General features: G+C 38.0%; 1 protein-coding gene across 4 annotated transcripts in view; it reads left to right on the forward strand.

The window, feature by feature from the left end:
* The window catches only part of FAF1 (Fas associated factor 1), a 513,649-nt gene that overhangs the window by 435,957 nt on the left and 57,084 nt on the right, over positions 1-20,608 (forward strand). For all 4 annotated transcript variants that reach the window (XM_044945026.2, XM_044945027.2, XM_025289476.2 and 1 more), the window contains 2 exons: positions 14,743-14,823; positions 16,383-16,460. In XM_044945026.2, coding sequence (XP_044800961.1) covers positions 14,743-14,823; positions 16,383-16,460 — 159 coding nt within the window. The remainder of the gene's footprint in view (positions 1-14,742; positions 14,824-16,382; positions 16,461-20,608) is intronic.

Here is a 20,608-nt window from a genome sequence, read left to right on the forward strand (position 1 = left end):
CTTAGTTAATGGTCACTTTGATTAACAAGGAAATGAGAGCTTTTTACAGAATGGAAATCAGTGATAAATTAGGCCTAGTGCCAAGAAATTCATTCTTACCACAGAGTAAATGAGGCCTTCTAAGTCATTCCTAATTCTGTTAACTAACTGATCATTCCTTCCAGTCTGGAATCTTAGTCCATTTCAGAGCACTATCCCACATGTATTCTATTCAGTCCTCACAGCCTGGGTTTCTTGGAAGTAGAGCAAACTTAGGGGGTCTGTCCTGGGCCTCCATATTAAAAACCTCCCTCCTTTGCAGCTTAAAATGTGATTATATAAAGGCAGACCAAGCACCTGTAAAATAAGCAAAGTAGTTTCACCAAATAGGAAAAATATATAGAGACAGAAAGATACCTTTTTGAAATTTATTATTTCAGAAAAATCAAAATAGTCTTAAGAAAAATTACAATTTTGTCAGACTTCTGAACACAGTTTAATATTGCCTCTAAATTACATAGGCTGTATATCTCGCTTCAGACCTCTAATGTTCTTTTTTTTGGCCCTGGGATTCTTGCCAGAGCCCTGGTACTCAGACAGTGACTAGAGTAGGGCACAGCATTCAGCTACGGGACAGTGGGAAGATGCTTCAGAGACCTGAGGCTTGTGTCTGTATAATCATTTATGAATGTTCCCCTGTTTATCCTCTTCTATCATTGCAATATATTTGCTGAAAAATGATGCTATTAATGAGGGATGATTTGCCCCACATCCTCCCTAGGAAGTCCTTGGGAAAAATTCAGAGGAATACAACTGTTTGGCCTACGGTGATACATTAGTTATTACAAGGAAGAGAACTAATATTATTAAGGTGATGATGATAGTGATGATTATTAGGGTAACATTTATCAAAAGCCCACTATGCTAGGTGATGGGTATTCATCATTTAATTTCCTCCTTCCAGCAATCCAACAAGGAGGTATTTTTCCAATTTTAGAGAGAAAATTGATAAGTGTTGAAAGAGGTCAAGGACTTGCCCAAGGACACAGAAATTAAGTGGCCAACCTAAAATTCAAACCAAACTAAAATATCTGTGTTTGAAGCTGTATTTTTCCCTGTACTGCTCTGCCATCAAGATGAAACAAGGACTAGAATCCAAGTTGGCTGGAAGACGAATGCCCTGGCCACAGTACACTGAGAAGCCAATGCTACCCAGTCAGTACTTCTTTTGAATGCTAACTTAAGACATCTTTTCAAGTAGTGCCCTCATTATTTATACTTGACATGAAGAAAAATTAAAATCTTCGTCCATTTTACACATAGAGAGCTTTGTCACTATTTAGTTCTTGGCTCTGTAATTTGATATGTGGGGTGGGGTGTGCAGTGGCTAGGCAAAATTCAGATAACAGAAAGTGAACCATTTTAAAGCACACAATTCACTGGCATTTTGTACATTCACAGTGTTGTGCACCTATTACATCTATCTGTAAATGTGCTAAGTTGCTTCAGTCATGTCTGACTCTGTGTCACCCTGTGGGCTATAACCTGCCAGGCTCTTCTGTCCATGGGATTCTCCAGACAAGAGTACTGGAGTGGATAGCCATTCCCTTCTCCAGGGAATTTTCCAAACCCAGGGATCGAACCTAGGTCTCCCACATTGCAGCCGCATTCTTTACCATCTGAACCACCAGGGAAGCCCTATGGTAGCAAGAGGAAAGTAAAATAAGAGCATTTAGCTTGCAAAGACTTTTGCCACTTTTGAGGTCCATGACAGTTCCTGGAGCAGATACCTTAGGTCTCTTCGTCTTTTTATCTGTATAGTCATCTCTTTTCTTTCCTCCTTCCCTTAATATATATGAGGATTCAATAAAATAATAATTAGAAGAATGTCTGGCATATACTAAGCATCCACTGGATGTTTACTATTACTGTCTATCAAATGCCAACATGTTAGTGTTCACGTATGCTGGAAATTCAGAAATTAATAGGACGGTATTCCTGTCCTCTAAATGCTTGGTCTACTGAATGAGAGGCATGTGTAAATATATAATTATAATAATACAGTGCAAATAGAACACAAAAGTGAAGCCATTCAACCCAGGGTGAAGTACCTGTGAATGCCTAGACATTTACATTGGGCCAGAAAGATAAGTGTGATTTTGCCAAAGGAGGAGTTATGAAGCATATTCCAGGCTGAGGATAAAGGATAGGCAAAGGCAGAGAAGGATGCAGTGAGATACAGTTCAGGGAGCAGTGAGAGGGCTAGAGCATAGGGTATGCGGAAGGGGAAAGTGGGTAATGAAGCTGATAAAGTAATTCAGGGCTCCTGTGCTAGGAAGTTTAGATTATCCTGAGGGTGTGGGAAAGTCATTGAAGGTTAGGAAAAAGGAGTATTATACTGTGATTTATATTGTAGAAAGGTAAGTCTTTGACATTGTACTTTCAACAGTAAAAATTTGATAACAGCCATACATAACTACAAAATCTCCATAGAAATAGCTTTCCAAAATCATTTGTCCCTTTCTTTTAGATGAAATTTAAAACACTTTCTAAAAGTAGGGCTAGTTTAACAACTACTAGTTTAGTTTACCATCTTTCTCTTTCCTACAATACCTGGCCCAGTGTATTACTCATACCCTATGTTCAACAGAGTCATTGCCTGAAACTAAGCCAAGATACCAAATGGTACAGAACAAAAAGTTCTATACCTAAGCCTCTAAGACAGATGATTTGCCCCCTAAATGTGTCTGGAGTTAGAAATCATTCCTCCACTTTTCCTAGATACCTGAAAACCTATCCAAGTATGTAATTCTCTTTCATTCTTATATTTAATACAATTATTTTTATCTATGATCCACCTTCAAGACCTTTTATTATTAGTCCTTGTAATAGGCTGCTGTAAGACCTTTGACTTTAAACCTTTCATACTGATGTCAGAGCTAGTTTATGGCTTCTAATTTTTTGTGTGTGATAAGCAAATTAGTTATTCTTTCCATCTGACTTTTTCGTGAAGCTTTCCCTAGACTTATGAATTTAAAATTTCATTAGGGTTTTATTCTCAACTTACTAAAAGTTATAAAGGCTGAAACCAACATTTATAATGATTTTAAAGGGTTGGCACACATTTTCTGCAAAGGGTCGAATAGTAAATATTTTCAACTTTGGGAGCTGTATACTCTTTGTCACAAGTACTCAATTGTACCTTTGCAGCACAGAAGTAGCCATAGACAGTTCATGAGCAAATAGGCATGGCTGTGTTCCACTAAAAATTTTATTTACAAAAACAAGCCACAGGCCAGCTTTGGCCCAAAGACCACAGTTTGCTGACTTGTGATTGAAAGTAACCTTCCTCCTCCTTCTTATCTGTCCGCCTTCAGGAAGGAATGGCCACAGGCTATAGTATTTAGATTTTTTCCAAGACTGTTACATCATCATCTCTGTTTTACATGTGCGTGCACACACATGCACCAAAAAAAATCTCCAGAGCATTTAGCTGGACTTTCCATGTAACAGGGCTGCCATTACTGGAAAGGAAATATGTTTGTCTCTCTCCCTTTCTCGAGAGTTTATGTTCTCAGTAGACAGGTAGGAGAAATCTATGTGTCCATTTGGGAACCTATTATAGGACTCTGTTCAGAAGCATAGGTCTTGTCTCCCAGGCTTATTGACTGCTGAAGAATTAGGTCCTGGTCCTAGTGTTTAACCATTCTTCTGCATTATCTGTATAGATAAACTTTCTCCATTTATGGTTTTTCTGAAGGCAGAAGTAACATCACAACCACTTGTCTCTTAAGCAATATATGTTACTTTTAAATAAAGCTTCTTAAGCATTGCTTTCTAAATATAAATATGCATAGTAATTACCTGAATCGTATGGTAGGTATATGCTTCATTTTTTAAGAAAGTGCCAAAGTGTTTTCCAAAGTGGTTATACCATTTTACTTTTATACCAGCACTGTGTAAGTGTTCCAGTGGCTCCAGTTTGTATGTCAATGCTTGGTATAACTAGTCTCTCTTAATTCTAGATATTCTAATATGTTTTTGGTGGTTCCTCATTGTAGTTTTGATTTACATTTTCCCAATGACTAATGAGGTCAAGCCCCTTTTCATGTGATTACTTGCTACCCATATCTTTTTTAATAAAAAGTTTGCAAATCTTTTGCATATTTTTAAAATTGTGTTCTTTATTTTATATTAAATGAGTTTTTTATAAGCTCTAGATACAAGTCCTTTATTTGGTATGTAATTTTCAAAGATTTTTCTTCCAACTTGTGGCTTAATTTTCATTATCATTTTCAACTGTCTTTAGCACTGCAGAAGATTTCAGTTTTGATGAAATTCAATTTAGAATTTTTTCTTTTATTCTGTTTTTGCATCATATCTAAGAAATATTGACTAACCAAGGTCACTGTTTTCTCCTATGTTTCTTCTAAAAGCATTATACCTTTAGATTGTATGCTTAGGTCTGTGATCCATCTGAGTTAAATTTCATATTTAGTATAAAGTAGGGACTGAAGGGTTTTTTTGTTTTTCTTGGAGGTAAAAGAATATATAGATATTCAGTACTTCTGGCACTATTTGCTAAATTACCTTTGCTTGTGCAGGTATATATCTAGACTCCATTCTACATTCTATTTTATTATTCTTTTGTCTGTCTTATACTAATACCACACGCAATTACTTTAGCTTCATAATGAATCTTGAGATCAAGTAGTATAAGTCCTCTAGTGTTCCTCTTTTCATTGTTGTTTTGGCTGTTCTAAGCCCTGTGCATTTCCATATGAGTTTTATAGTCAGTTTGTGAACTTCTTTAAAAAAAATAATACTCCTTGTATTTTTATTAGTGTGGCATTGAATCTAATTTAGAGAAAATTGACATATAAAACGTTTACCCTTTTAATCCATAAAAAGGTTATATGTCTCCATTTAGGTTGTCTTTAATTTCTCTCAGGATGTTTTACTTTTTCAGTGTACATCTTTTTTTCAAAGTTATTCCTAAGTATTTCATGGAAATGGCAACCCACTCCAGTGTTCTTGCCTGGAGAATCCCAGGGGAGAATCCCAGGGACGGGGGAGCCTGGTGGGCTGCCGTCTATGGGGTCGCACAGAGTCAGACACGACTGAAGGGACTTAGCAGCAGCAGCAGCAGCAGCATGCTATTATAAGTGGCATCTTAAAAATTTTAAGTTCTGATTATTTGTTGTTAGTGTGTAGAGGTACAGTTGCTTATTGTATGTCAATTTTATATCCTGCATTGTGACCAAAATCACTTATTAGTTTTAATAGTTTTTTGGTAGAATCCACAGTATTTTCCAGATCCCTAATCATTTTATCTGTAGGAGTTTTTCTTCTTCCTTCGCATTCTTGATGTATTTTATTTCTTTTTCTTGCCTTCAATTTGAAAATCAGTCATTGTGTTCAACATTGAAGCATCTCAATGGATGCAGAAAAAGCATTAGACAAAAGTTAATCCATTCCCGATAGAAACTTTTAGTAAATAGGAATAGATTAGAACATGATAAAGGGCATCTATTAAAAAACCTGTCAGCTAATGTTTTGCTTACTGGTGAAAGACTGAATATTGTCCTGTTAAGATTAGGAAAGAGGCAGGGATGCCTGTTCCTATCACTTCTACTCACCACCACCAAACTGGAGATTCTAGCCAATCTAATGAATGATAACTCACCCTTCCCCCCCTTCCCCTCTAATATTTCTTTTCTCTGAATCTGCTTATTCTGAGTACCTCATGTAAACGGAAACAAAATATTTGTCCTTGTGTCTGGCTTCTTAGTATAATGTCTTTTAAAGCTTATCTGTATTATAATATGTATTAGAACTTTGTTCCTTTCTATGGCTGAATAATATTCCATTATATATATACCACATTTTGTTTATTCATTTGTCCACTGATGAGTACTTGGGTTCTTTCCACCTTGTGGCTATTGTGAATAATGCTACTATGAATATGTATTTATTGACCATTTATATGTCTTCTTTAGAGAAACGTCTAATTCAAATCCTTTGCCTATTTTTGGATCGGATTGTTTGCTCTTTTTGTTGTTGTTGAGTTATAGGAGTTCTGTATGTTAAAATCTTACTAAGTATATGATTTGCAAATATTTTCTTTCTGTAGATTGTCTTTCACTCTCTTTATAATGTCCTTTGATGTACAAAAGTTTTTAATTTTGATGAAATCTGACATATCTATAAAGGACAGAAATGGTATGGACCTAACAGAAGCAGAAGATATTAAGAAGAGGTGGCAAGGATACACAGAAGAACTGTACAAAAAAGATCTTCATGACCCAGATAATCACGATGGTGTGATCACTCACCTAGAGCCAGACATCCTGGAATGTGAAGTCAAGTGGGCCTTAGAAAGCATCACTACGAGCAAAGCTAGTGGAGGTGATGGAATTCCTGTTGAGCTATTTCAAATCCTGGAAGATGATGCTGTGAAAGTGCTGCACTCAGTATGCCAGCAAATTTGGAAAACTCAGCAGTGGCCACAGGACTGGAAAAGGTCAGTTTTCATTCCAATCCCAAAGAAAGGCAATGCCAAAGAATGCTTAAACTACCACATGATTGCACTCATCTCACATGCTAGTAATGTAATGCTCAAAATTCTCCAAGGTAGGCTTCAGCAATACGTGAACCGTGAACTTCCAGATGTTCAAGCTGGTTTTAGAAAAGGCAGAGGAACCAGAGGTCAAATTGCCAACATCCGCTGGATCACTGAAAAAGCAAGAGAGTTCCAGAAAAACATCTATTTCTGCTTTATTGACTATGCCAAAGCTTTTGACTGTGTGGATCACAATAAACTGTGGAAAATTCTTCAAGAGATGGGAGTACCAGACCACCTGACCTGCCTCTTGAGAAACCTATGTGCAAGTCAGGAAGCAACAGTTAGAACTGGACATGGAACAACAGACTGGTTCCAAATAGGAAAAGGAGTACGTCAAGGCTGTGTATTGTCACCCTGGTTATTTAACTTCTATGCAGAGTACATCATGAGAAATGCTGGGCTGGAAGAAGCACAAGCTGGAATCAAGATTGCCGGGAGAAATATCAATCACCTCAGATATGCAGATGACACCACCCTTATGGCAGAAAGTGAAGAGGAACTCAAAAGCCTCTTGATGAAAGTGAAAGAGGAGAGTGAAAAAGTTGGCTTAAAGCTCAACATTCAGAAAACGAAGATCATGGCATCCGGTCCCATCACTTCATGGCATGTAGGTGGGGAAACAGTGTCAGACTTTATTTTTGGGGGCTCCAAAATCACTGCAGATCATGACTGCAGCCATGAAATTAAAAGATGCTTACTCCTTGGAAGGAAAGTTTTGACCAACCTAGATAGCCTATTGAAAAGCAGAGACATTACTTGGCCAACAAAGGTCCGTCTAGTCAAGGCTATGGTTTTTCCAGTGGTCATGTATGGATGTGAGAGTTGGACTGTGAAGAACACCAAAGAATTGATGCTTTTGAAGTGTGGTGTTGGAGAAGACTCTTGAGAGTCCCTTGGACTGCAAGGAGATCCAACCAGTCCATCCTAAAGGAGATCGGTGCTGGGTGTTCATTGGAAGGACTGATGCTGAAGCTGAAACTCCAATACTTTGGCCACCTCATGCGAAGGGTTGACTCATTGGAAAAGACCCTGATGCTGGGAGGGATTGGGGTCAGGAGGAGAAGGGGACGACAGAGGATGAGATGGCTGGATGGCATCACTGACTCGATGGACATGAGTTTGGGTAAACTCTGGGAGTTGGTGATGGACAAGGAGGCCTGGCGTGCTGCAATTCATGGGGTCGCAGAGTCAGAAACGACTGAGCGACTGAACTGAACTGAACTGAACTGATGTATCTATTTTTACTTTTTAATGCCTGAGCTTTGTGTCATACTAAAGGAATCATTGCCTAATCCAAAGCAATTAAGATTTTTACCTTTATTTTCTAAGAGTTTTATAATTTTGACTTTTAATTTTAGATCTTTTATTCATTTTTAGTTGCTGTTTTTATATGTGGTGTAAAGTGGTAATTCAGTCTCATTCTTTCCCATATGGAAATCCAGCTTCCCCGAACCATTTGTTGAGAAAACTCACCTGTCTCCATTGAATGGTCTTGGCATCCCTATATGAGAGTTTATTCCTGGGCTCTCTGTTCTATTGCATTGATTTAGACCAGAAGGTTTTGGTTACTTTAACTTTGTAGTAAGTTTTGAAAGTGTGAGTTGTCAAAATTGTTCTCCTTTTTCTTTTCTTTCTTTCTTTCTTTTTTCTTTTTTTTTTTTTTTTTACTATTTAGAGTCTCTGAGTTTTCATGTGAATTTAGAATGGATTTTTTATTTCTGTAACAAGTGCTGTTGAGATACACTCAGTTGTTCCTTATAGAGATTTAAATAGTAAAGGGAACATGTCTATTAAGTTACACATGAAATGCCCATTTTCAATTCTCCTCATTCCTTTGGGTAGATCCAGATTTCTGACTAGACTTATTTTCCTTCTCCTTAAAGGACTTCCTTTAACTTTTATTTTAGTACATATGATAGTAGTTAATTCAGCTTCTGTATATATTTGAAAAAGTCTTCATTTCACCTTCAAGTTTTAAGATATTTTTACTGGGTATAGCATTCTAAGTTAACAAGTTTTGTTGTTGTTTTCTTTCAGTGCTTTAAAGATGTTTCTTCACTGTCTTCTCATTTGCACTGTTTTAGATGAAAAGTCTGATCTCATCTTTATTTTTTTCCCTATATATATTATGTCTTTTCTCTGATAGATTTTAAGAATTTTTGTTTTAATATTAATTTTATGCAGTTTGGTTATGATGTGCCTTGGTGTAGCTTTCTTCATTTTTATTTTGTCTCATGTTCATTTATATTCTTGGATCTGTGGCTTTATAGTTATCAAATTCAAAAAAATTTTGGCCATTATTTCTTAAAATAATTTTTCTTACCCTATTCCCTGCACCTATTTCCACCCTCCAATTACACTTTTGTTAGATTACCAAAAGTTATCCCATAGATAACTTTTCCAACTTGCTACCTTGCTTTGGTGCAAAATAAAATCTGGTTCCAACTGGGTCTCTAGGTTACCAAGATGGATAATCTACCTGTCAGTTTCCGTATTACCTCACTGTTTACAGTGCTGATATTTAATTTCCTCTTTGTTTCTGGTACTTAGGAATTCTCCTTTGTCCTTTCTTTCTCACATGCTAAGCAATACTTTTTACATTTTTGCTATATTTTATCTACTATTTCTAAGTATTTATATTGAAAGAATTTCACATTATCTTGGTCCATATCTCCTCAGGGACAGACCAGGATCATTTCCTTATTTTCAAAGACCTACTTACTAAGGTACATTTTAACCTGGGCATTCAGAGGAACAAATAAATACCATATGCATATATGTATGTGGGTATTTGTGTATACAGTTGGTTATTATTTGAAACCAGCCTAATCACTATAGTTTGCTTCAATTTGAGAATGTGAAATTTTGCATTAGTTCTTGAGAATTAACTGATGATTACTAACTTTAAACAAGGAGGAGTAACAAGTTGCACTTAAATTCCATGTCTGGTTCATTTCCTCATTTAAGAATCATTTGATAGCTCATAAAATGTGTTCATTGTTTTTGAAGTGAAGTGAAGTGAAGTCGCTCAGTCGTGTCCAACTCTTTGCGACCCCATGGACTGTAGCCCACCAGGCTCCTTGGTCCATGGGATTTTCCAGGCGTGAATACTGGAGTGGGTTGCCATTCCCTTCTCCAGGGGATCTTCCCAACCCAGAGATCGAACCCAGGTCTCCCGCATTGTAAGCACTTTACCGTCTAATGGACATTATTTTTGATGAGTTGTAGAGACATCTAATTCAGTGGTCACTGTTTCAGAGGTATAAAACTCTACTGAGCAACCCAGAGAGCCACAGTGGAAAAAAGGTCTAGGCTTTCAGAAGGAAAAGACTGGGTTTGAATTTGAATTCTAGCACTTCTTTGCAAGTACTTTTACTACTCAGAAAAAATATGCTTATGTAAAAAAAATCACTAGTCTAAAGAATACTTAGAAGTTCAAGAACTTCAGATGTAAAACTGGTGAGCACTGATAATTCCACTCATTCATCTACCAAATATGTATCGAATGCTTGCTATGTATAAGATAGTAGCCTAGATGCTATAGAATATATAGAGTCCTTTCCCTTAGGGAGTTTACAGCTCAAGTAGGGAGTAGTGCAGAGAAAGCAATGGCAACCCACTCCAGTACTCTTGCCTTGAAAGTCCCATGGACGGAGGAGCCTGGTGGGCTGTAGTCCAGGGGGTCATGAAGAGTCGGACACAACTGAGCAACTTCACTTTCACTTTTCACTTTCATGCATTGGAGAAGGAAATGGCAACCCACTCCAGTGTTCTTGCCTGGAGAATCCCAGGGATGGGGGAGCCTGGTGGGCTGCCATCTATAGGGTCGCACAGAGTTGGACACAACTGAAGCAACTTAGCAGCAGCAGGAAGTAGTGAGATAGATATACAGATGAGTGTGGCACAAAGCAGCATGAGAGCAGTGACAAGTATGCTACAGGTGAAAGGCTCCAGTAGAGGTTATTTCTTAGTTCTGAGCAATCCAGCTTCTCATTTTCCTATAACAGGAAGTATTTTTATACTAAGTAGCCCAAGCCATAGATCAGGCAGCACCTGAAACCTGTTCCTAAACCGGATCATCCAGCTGTTCTACCTCCACCTAAGCAACAGTGTATTTCTAATCACTTTGTCTGATGCATCCCCTGAGATTTAACAAGGGGCACCTCTGCAAGGACAGTATTTGTAGGACACAGAAGTTCTAAGAGGCACAGGTTATGTAAACAAACTTATACATGAACTGTTAACCACAGTACCTGGAATTGTCCTAAAAGTTTGATCATAATATGGGCTTCCCAGGTGGTTCAGTGGTAAAGAATCTCCTTGCCAGTGCAAAAGATGCGGGTTCAATCTCTGATCTGGGAAGATTCCCTGGAGAAGGAAATGGCAACCCACTCCAGTATTCTTGCCTGAAAAAACCCCATGTAGAGAGGAGCCTGGCAGGCTATAGTCCAAGGGATCGTAAAGAGTCGGACACAGCTTAGCAACTGCACAACAACAGCAACATAGAATAATGGGGGGAAAGGCTAAGCAACATTCTCTATAGCCCCAAATTGGGAATGACTGTGAGTAGGACAGTTGGAGAGGCAAGTATAAAATCTACAAGACGGGGGGGAAAATGGATGATGGTCAATCACAAGCAACTACCAAACATGCAAGAATCTATGACCATGATGGAATTTAGGAAAATTGACCCTGAGCCACATGCCTGAGCTGGTCCTTCTGTCTCCCTGTCTGATACTCAGGGACATCGTGAGTAAGGAAAGGAACATTGAATTACCAGGGGAGAGGAGAGGAGAATATTGCTGATCTGGATTCAAATCTGAGTTCTGCCACTAACTTAATGGTCATGTGTAAATTATTTACCATTATGTGATTTCAGTTTCTTTATCTGTATACTGGTCTCTTATATTTCTAAAAATATATGAAAAGCTGTTGGGATTTTGAGGGATACAGCCAATGGAACAAGATGTTTTCCAGGTGGTAAGAGTGACGTTATTTAAGAAACAAAAGGAAAATAATGCAAAACTTGAACACTGAACTTGTCACAGTAGATCAGTAGATAGCCAAAATAATGATAAAGGTGGTCCATGTATAATTATCTATGTCTTCCTCTATTAAACTGTGTCCTGCTTCTGTATTCTGTATTCCTGCTTCACACTGCCAGTGTGATGCCTAAAGTAAAATTGGTGCTTAATAAATATTTGTAAGAAAGAAAGAAGGGCAGAGAAATAGAGGGGAGAAGAGGGGAGAGGGAAGGAAGAAAGTTAGCTGGCTTAGGAAGTCCTGTCACAACAGGTGCCACATTTTATGCCACGGATCCCTGTATTTAATGACCCTTCATATCTGCAACAGTCTGTTTTAAAACAGAGCTGTTCACCTAGAATACCTCTGTCATAGACTGTATTTGTGCTCATAGAGCTAAAGATCCCTTTGTGGTGTGTACATAGTGTCATAACAGGTCATTTCTGCCCAGCTAGTCAATTTCATTGACTCAGATGGAGCTGCTTTGTGAATGAGCTGTATCATTTTCCTCCCTAATTTTTACAGTAGACAATAAATGTTTTATGCCTGGAAAGGCAGTTCATTTATTCAACAGATGCTTGTTAAATGCCTCCCAAAAGTTAGGCATTGTGCAAAACACTTGTAATATAAAGGTATGTAATATGGACAAGGTCCCTGCCTTTATGGTGCTTACAGTTGTCATGGGGGACTCTCACATTAAATAAACAATCACATGACAATACAATTGTGATAAATGTTTTTAAAGGGAAAGTACAGGATGTTACAAGAGAAATCTAAACTAATTTGTGGATGGGATCAAAAGTATGTTACAGTTAAAATTTTAAGCATCTTAAATATTTCCCTATTCAAAATATTAAAAGAGAACTCCCATAGGTTGTTGATAATATTAGGGATATCTAAATTTGGAAAGATAGACTTGTTTAGAAAGGCACAGAATCCTTAAAAATTCGATTCTTCAACTTAATAAATGACTGAAAAGGGATACACTGTTTACCCAAGAATACACAGCTTGCTAATAGCATGGCTGGAACTTGAACACAGGTCTACTAATCTTCTCATTACCTCTCTCAGTGAAAAAATAAGATATTATACGTCAAATATAGATCAGCCACGGCCAAAAGAGCTATTAAGTGTCCACTCTGTACAAGCTTGTATATCGGGGGAGGGAGGTGCTTACAAAGTAATGAATTAGGCAAATGTAAATATAAACAGAAATATACAAAATATGTCTCATCAGTCTGGTTTTACCTGGTCATGGTCATAGTAAAACTGTAGTATGTAGACCAAAGTGGGAAATACCCGTTGGAATCAATGAAGATATCTTTAAAGGAATATGCTTCTGTTTCTTTAAAATGAAAATACTAATAGCTAAGTACTAAGTCTCCAAGTAGAAGTTTTTACAACCTAGTTTTATTCATGTGTAATATTACATGGCTTATAAGTTATCCTGATTACTTTGCAATCTAAGTGATCTCTCAGGTTAAACATTGTTCCTGATATTTTATTGTAACATTAAATTTCCCTGGCATACTTCTTCATCATAGATAGTATAGCAATTAACTTCAGGACGGCAGCATCTAATTCTTTATAATTTTTTATTTGAAAGACTAGGAATCAATGAAATGTTACTATTCATACCAGAGATTGTAGAGTTAATGGGATCATTGAAACCAAAAGGAGTATGAGACTTCAGGGAGAAGGCCAACCTTGAGTAGATATCAGAGGGTGCACCTAAGACAGTGCTGAGCATATACTCAGCCTGAGTAAACATATATTGAATCGAGGAGACAAAAAGAAAGAATTAAGTTAAACCGTACTAAATGTCCATTTTTATGGGTCAAAAGCCAGCAAATATTGATGCCTTTATATGATTCAACCTATCCTGCAAAATAACCATAAAAGGAAGCTGTACTCTAATGTCAACCAATGTGGGTATTTATTAAATTTAAGTACATGTATTGATAAATACGTCCCTGCTGGCTCAGTCGGTGAAGAATCTACCTGCAATGCAGGAGACCTGGGTTCGATACCTGGGTTGGGAAGATCCCCTGGAGGAGGGCATGGCAACCCACCCCAGTATTCTTGCCTGGAGAATCCCTAAGGACGGGGGAGCCTGGTGGACTGCAGTCCATGAGGTCACAAAGAGCTGGACACGACTGAGCGAATAAGCACAGCACAGTACCTTGATATATTGGCTATACTCCAGAATTTAAAAAATAAATTCTGGTAGTTGAATTAACTTAATTTCATATAACATCACAGTTTAAATGTAGGCAGATGGCATAATCACTTCTGACATTAAAAATATTCTAAAAGATCTTCAACTCAAATAACTTCTACATTATGTACACTTCATGAGTGTGAATGTTATGGGGAAATACTTTCTTTGATGGCTCAGATGGTAAAGAATCCACCTGCAATGCAGAAGAGCTGGGTTCGATCCCTGGGTCAGGAAGATCCCTGGAGGAGGGCATGGCAACCCACTCCAGTATACTTCCCTGGAGAATTCCATGGACAGAGGAGCCTGGTAGGCTGCAGTTCAGGGGATCACAAAGAGTCGTACATGACTGAGCAACTAAGCACAGCACAGCACAACCAAGCTTTAGCGGTGACACTTCAGCCTCTTTCTGTGCTGACCAGGGGATTACTTCCTAGTCTTTTTCTGTCTCCCAACCCTTAGGCCCAGTTCTGACAGTCTCCAAGTTTATCTTAGAAAAATCAGGAGAAAAAGAGAAAGGAACTAATCACTGAAAATGAACTAAATGTCAAGTACTTTTCTAGATACTAATAGTTTATATAATATGGTATTGAATTCTCACAACAACCCTATGAGACAAATGTTGTTTCTTTTTTATAGTTGAGGAAACTAAGACCTAGAGAACTTAAATAACTTACCCAAGGTCACACAATTTGTAAGTGGTGGCACTCAGCTTCAAACTTTTTATTTTCACTGTATACTGTGCTGTGCACCTTATTACTTGTTTATGCTGTATACTTTATAAGTGCCTTGTTAATTATAATAAATTTATACAGGGATAAGACAAGGGGATTATTGTTTTTTCTTTAAAAAACAGTAATGTGGTAAAATGCATTGAATATTTTCCTTTCTTAATAAGGATGAACGAGAAGCCAGAGAAAATGTGAAGAGAGAACAAGATGAGGCCTATCGCCTTTCACTTGAGGCTGACAGAGCAAAGGTAGGTTTGGTCAAGGGACTTCTGGGATAAAGACATCAGTCCTAAATAGTCTTTGATTATTTAAGTGCCAGTCCTTTAATCATCTTGATCCATGAGAGGTGGCTTTGCCTTGGAGAAAGCTGGATTCAGTTAACAGAAAGAATATAATTCTGCCTCTGGTTCTTAAAGCATGGTTCATTTTGACAAGATACAGCTTTTTCAAGAATCATGAGAAATGAAGATACAAATGGGCCTAGTATTTACTTCATTTGTTCTTTAATCAGCCTATGGTGAAATTTAGCAATGTTTTAAAAACTCTTCAGGTGATTTTAATGTGCAGTCAGGGTTGAGAACCACTGGCTGATTTAGTGCTTTTGAGCACACACTTCCACAAGAGGAAAATGAATAAGCCACAGTTTCTTACCCTCGAAAGAAGGCTCACTGTGGTGGAGAGTAGATTAAGTCAAGAGCACAGATAGCTGGAACACTTGGGCAAGGATCGTAAATGTCATAAGGGAAGCCCTGAGTTCTGTAAGAGTTCAATGAACAGAATTTACAGTGGAAAGCTTTTATGGACAGCCAAGAAGTGGGAATGTACTTGGAAGGGTTTCATAGAAGAGGCTGTTTATTCCAACCAGATAGAGAAAGAGAGATAAGAGAGGAAGTAATATATGCTAGCAGGAAGGGCAGAAAGCAGGGGTTCATGACAGAGGCTGGCTTGATATTTGGGTACAGGAGAGGTTGGTGACTGTAGCCATGAAATGAAAAGACACGTGCTCCTTGGAAGAAAAGCTGTGACAAACCTAGACAGCATATTAAAAAACAGAGACATTACTCTGCCAACCAAGATCCGTCTAGTCAAAGCTATGGTTTTTCCAGTAGTCATGTCTGGATGTGAGAGTTGGACCATAAGGAAAGCTGAGTGCTGAAGAACTGATACTTTTGAACTGTGGTGCTGGAGAAGACTATTGAGAGTCCTTTGGATTGCAAGGAGATCAAATCAGTCAATCCTAAAGGAAATCAGTGCTAAATATTCATTGGGAGAACTGATGCTGAAGCTCCAATACTTTGGCCACCTGATGCAAAGAACTGACTCATTAGAAAAGACCCTGATGCTGGGAAAGATTGAAGGCAGGAGGAGAAGGGGATGACAGAGGATAAGATGATTGGGTGGCATCACCAATTTGATGGACATGAGTTTGAGCAAGTTCCAGGACTTGGTGATGGACAGGGAAGCCCGGCATGCTGCAGTCCATGGGGTGGCAAAGAGTCGGACATGACCGACTGACTGAACTGAACTGAACTGAGGTAGCAGAAAAAACCAGAAAGGATGACCAGAGAAAGGCTCTAAAGGATCTTGAATGCTGTACTACCCAGAGCACCTAAACATAAGTTTAATAGGAACCTAAACATGATCCGAGACCTATGCTTTGTTGTTGCTTTAATTTCCATCTTTGTTCCAGAGAGAAACATTTTCATTACTACAGTGTACCTCTGGGCCATGCTGAGAATGGATTTTTTCTTTTTTTAAGTAGACCAATGTTTATTGAGTGTTGAATTCCATTCTTTTTTATCAACAGAGGGAAGCTCATGAGAGAGAGATGGCAGAACAGTTTCGTTTGGAACAGATTCGAAAAGAACAAGAAGAAGAACGTGAGGTAGGGCATAATTTTTAGAAAAGTTATTAAAATGCTACATCTATTTCCATTGCATTTGCTACTAAGGATGTTAATATTTCTTATAACTTAATTCTTTCCACTTTTACCAGACTCATTGTAGTATGGAAAACGAACCTTTTTTTGAAAAGAATCATTCCCGATCTGTTATGTTTTTGAACTCTTAGAAAACTTGACCTTGTACTAGATTCATGGTTTTCTATTCTTCTCAATTCCTCTCCCCTTTCCTGCCTGACAGATATTCCCAGGCTTCACTATACCCACCCAGAGAAACAGAGTTATTCCTGCAACATCTTGCACTGGGCCCCTAATTATGAGAAATCCATTTAGCTTGGCTGATGTTTTTTTTTCCCCCTTGAGTTCATGTCATGTCTATGATAACGTAGAGAATTTTTCATTCACTCATTTTGCAAATATTTTTTGCCTACTTAGCACGTGTCTGAAATCTTTAGGAACAGGGATATGGGTCCTCCCCTCCAGGAATTCATAGTCTTATAAAAATAAAATTTTTTTTTTTACAAGATCAATAATTACAAAGGATATAATGTACAACATGATAAATACAATTAACACTTCTGTATGTTATGCATGAAACTTGTAAAGAGAGTAAATTATAAGTTCTCATCATGAGGAGAAAATATTACTTTTCTAATTTCTTTAATTTTGTGTCTATATAAAATAATGGATAGTCACTAAAATTCTTGTAGTAATCATTTCATAATGTATGTTAAGTCAAGTCATTGTGCTGTACACCTTGAACTTTTTTTTTTTAATTTTATTTTATTTTTAAAACACCTTGAACTTAAACAATGCAGTATGGCAATCATATCTCAATAAAACTAGAAAAAAATAGAGCTTTAGCTTGCACAAGAATTAAGAAAATAGCACTCTGGTAAGGTAGTATAAGCTGTAAGTCAAAGGTATCAGATTCATGGAATGCCCTTTACTAGAAGGCTGAAAAGGATCTTCTGAGGACAGTCCACTAAGCTGGTTAAAGATACTCCTCACCATGGCTGAAGGCAGGGAGGAGAGTGGGAGAACTTGGACTATTCTCCTCAAAATCCTGAACTACATAAAATATCACCATCAAGTATATAACGCTTACTATGTGTTAGGCATAACTCTAAGCCCTTTACATGTATGAAACTTAAGTCCTCACCACAGCCTTATAAGGCAGGTATGGTTATTGTCCCCTTCGACAGATGAAGAAACCACCACTGCTGCTGCCGCTGCTAAGTCACTTCAGTTGTGTCCGACTCTGCGCAACCCCATAGACGGCAGCCCACCAGGCTCCCCCATCCCTGGGATTCTCCAGGCAAGAACACTGGAGTGGGTTGCCATTTCCTTCTCCAAAATAAAATTACATAATATTTGTAAAAGGTATTCTAATGATTTACCTGAAGTGCAATGGGGAAAAAAAGGAAGTGGTATCAAATGACTTCCTTGGATGGCTCGCAGAAAAGGACTTTTAGAACTTTTTGCTAGACATGAAATTAATGGCCAAATTCATTTATAAAAAGAGGAAGCAAGTGATGGAAAAGCCTGGAGGGCCCTAACTTGCACTGAGAAAAACTCCATTAGTCTTCATTCTTTGTCAGAGGATGCTGCCTCATAACTTATTCAGCAGATTTTTAAAAATTGATATATAGTTGATTTTACAACATAGTGTTAGTTTCAGGTGTACAGAGAAATGATTCAGATACACACACACACATACACACACACACACATATTTTTTTTTAAATTCTGTTCCATTATAGATAATTACAAGGTTTTGAATATAGTTCCCTATGATATACAATAAATTATTTTTTTTTTATTTTTTATATAGTAGTGTGTTAATCCCACACTCCTATTTTATCCCATTCCCCTTCTTTCCTTTTTGGTAACCATAATATTGGTCTTTCTTAGTCTGACTTACTTCACAAGAGTATGATAATCTCTTGGTCCATCCATGTTGCCACATATGGCAATATTTCATTCTTTTTTTATGGCTGAGTAATATTCCATTGCGTATAGGTAGCACATCTTCTTTATCCATTGATCTGTTGATGGACACTTAGGTTGCTTCCATGTCTTGGCTATTGTAAACAGTGCTGCTGTTTACACCTCAGTGTAAACACACTGAGGTGTATGTATCTTTTCAAACTAGAGTTTTTAATCTTTTCTAGATATATGCCCAGGGGTAGGATTGCTGGATCGTATGGCAGCTGTACTTTTAGTTTTTAAAGAAACCTCCATACTGTTCTCCATAGTGAATACACCAATTTACATTTCCACCAACAGTGTGGGAGGGTTCCCTTGTCTCTACACCCTCTCCAGCATCAACAAATGATTTTTGAATAAGAATTATGCTTAGCACTGAAAGAGAAACAAAGGCTAGAAAGACATTTTCTGCCTGCAAGAAGAGATTACATGTTGTAGGGAAGTTGCAACATGTCTACAATTAACAGCAGATCAAGGAAAAGGGTGCTAAATAACATGAGAGAAATAAAAGCAAAATACTTATGAGTTTAGGGGCAAAGTAAAACTCTTTCACAGCTTTTGAAATCAGACAACACTATAGAAGAGGTGATATTTGAGGTACGTCTTGAGAAATGCGTAAGATTTCACTGTTTGGAAATCAGAGTTTATTCATGTTCAAACACTTCTTGAGTGCCTATCACATATGTGCAAGATACTATACCTGACAAACTCTAGTCTTTGTACATGCTGAAGACTCTCAGTAATGGAAGGTAGAAATAACTTTGTTGAACATCTTCTGTGTCAAGTACTCTGCCAGCTGCTTTACCTGTGTTTACTTATTGACCATTAAAACAAGCTACAGGGTTAGAGATTTCTCTTCACATGTGAGAAAACTGAAGCTCATTGAGAAGTCACACATAGAAATGGGAACAGCTGAGATTCTCACTTAGGTCTTTATGACTGTGTACCAAGCTCATGCTTTTTTGCTTACTCCATTCCAGTACAAGGCCATTTTTCATTGTGTATGACCATAGGAATCATGTGTGTAGAGTTTCATAAAAGTTTGGATAAGAGATTTGTCACTATACTTTTAGGCTATTTCAAGAAATACAGTGTTTTTAAAAAGTATTTATTTATTTGGCTGCAAAGGGTCTTAATTCCAACATCTTTAGTTGTGGCATGCAGGATCTAGTTTCCTTACTAGGGATTGAACCCAGGCCCCCTGCATTGAGGGCTTCACAGGTGGCATACTGGTAAAGAATCTGCCTGCCAGGTGGGAGACCTGGGTTCAAACCCTGGGTCCAGAAAATGCCCTGGAGTAGGAAATGGCAGCCTACTCCAGTATTCTTGCCTGGAAAATTCCATGGACAGAGGATCCTGGCAGGCAACAGTCCGTGGAGTCGTGTCAGACACAACTGAGTGACTAAGCACACCCCTGCGTTGAAAATGTGGAGTCTTAGCCACTGGACTACAAGGGAAGTCCCAAGAAATATAGTTTTAAAATATTAGAACTTTTACTTTTATGCTCTTTCACAAATGTGCTTGCTCTCTCTCGAATAGTATATTTTCAACATATATTTGCTAGATGCCAAGTGTACACAATTAACTGCCTGTTTTAGACCTAGAAAGTGAAAGTGAGTCAGTCATGTCCGACTCTTTGCGACCCCATGGGCTATGGAATTCGCTAGGCCAGAATACTAGAATGGGTAGCTTTTCCCATCTCCAGGGGATCTTGAGCTTGGTAGCATATGTACTTTGTTCTGATGATTTACTTTATTTACCCTTGGCTAAAATTTTCTCTTTCCAAATGTTAGTAAAGCTTGTCCTCTCATAGAAAACCCCATAAATATCCTTTAGCATACTTCAGTGGAAGTGTGTACCAGCTGTAAACATGTGTAAGGACAGGATGCAGGGGGAGAAAGGATAAGTCATACTTTGCAGTTAGTCATTACTTGAACTTGTCCTTTGGTGTACTCCCAAAAACAACTTCAGGTAATGCTGAACTATCCTTTCCCTCAGAGAGCTGCATTAATGGCTTTTATAAATCCCACCACTGAGAAACTCTTTATCTTCTGCTTATCTTAGTTTGGACTTCCCTGGTGGCTCAGGGATAAAGTATCTGCCTCCAGCGCAGGAGACTCAGGAAACACGGATTCGATCCCTGG

This window comes from Bubalus bubalis, chromosome 6 (assembly GCF_019923935.1).
Source record: "Bubalus bubalis isolate 160015118507 breed Murrah chromosome 6, NDDB_SH_1, whole genome shotgun sequence".
Taxonomy (NCBI): Eukaryota; Metazoa; Chordata; class Mammalia; order Artiodactyla; family Bovidae; genus Bubalus; species Bubalus bubalis.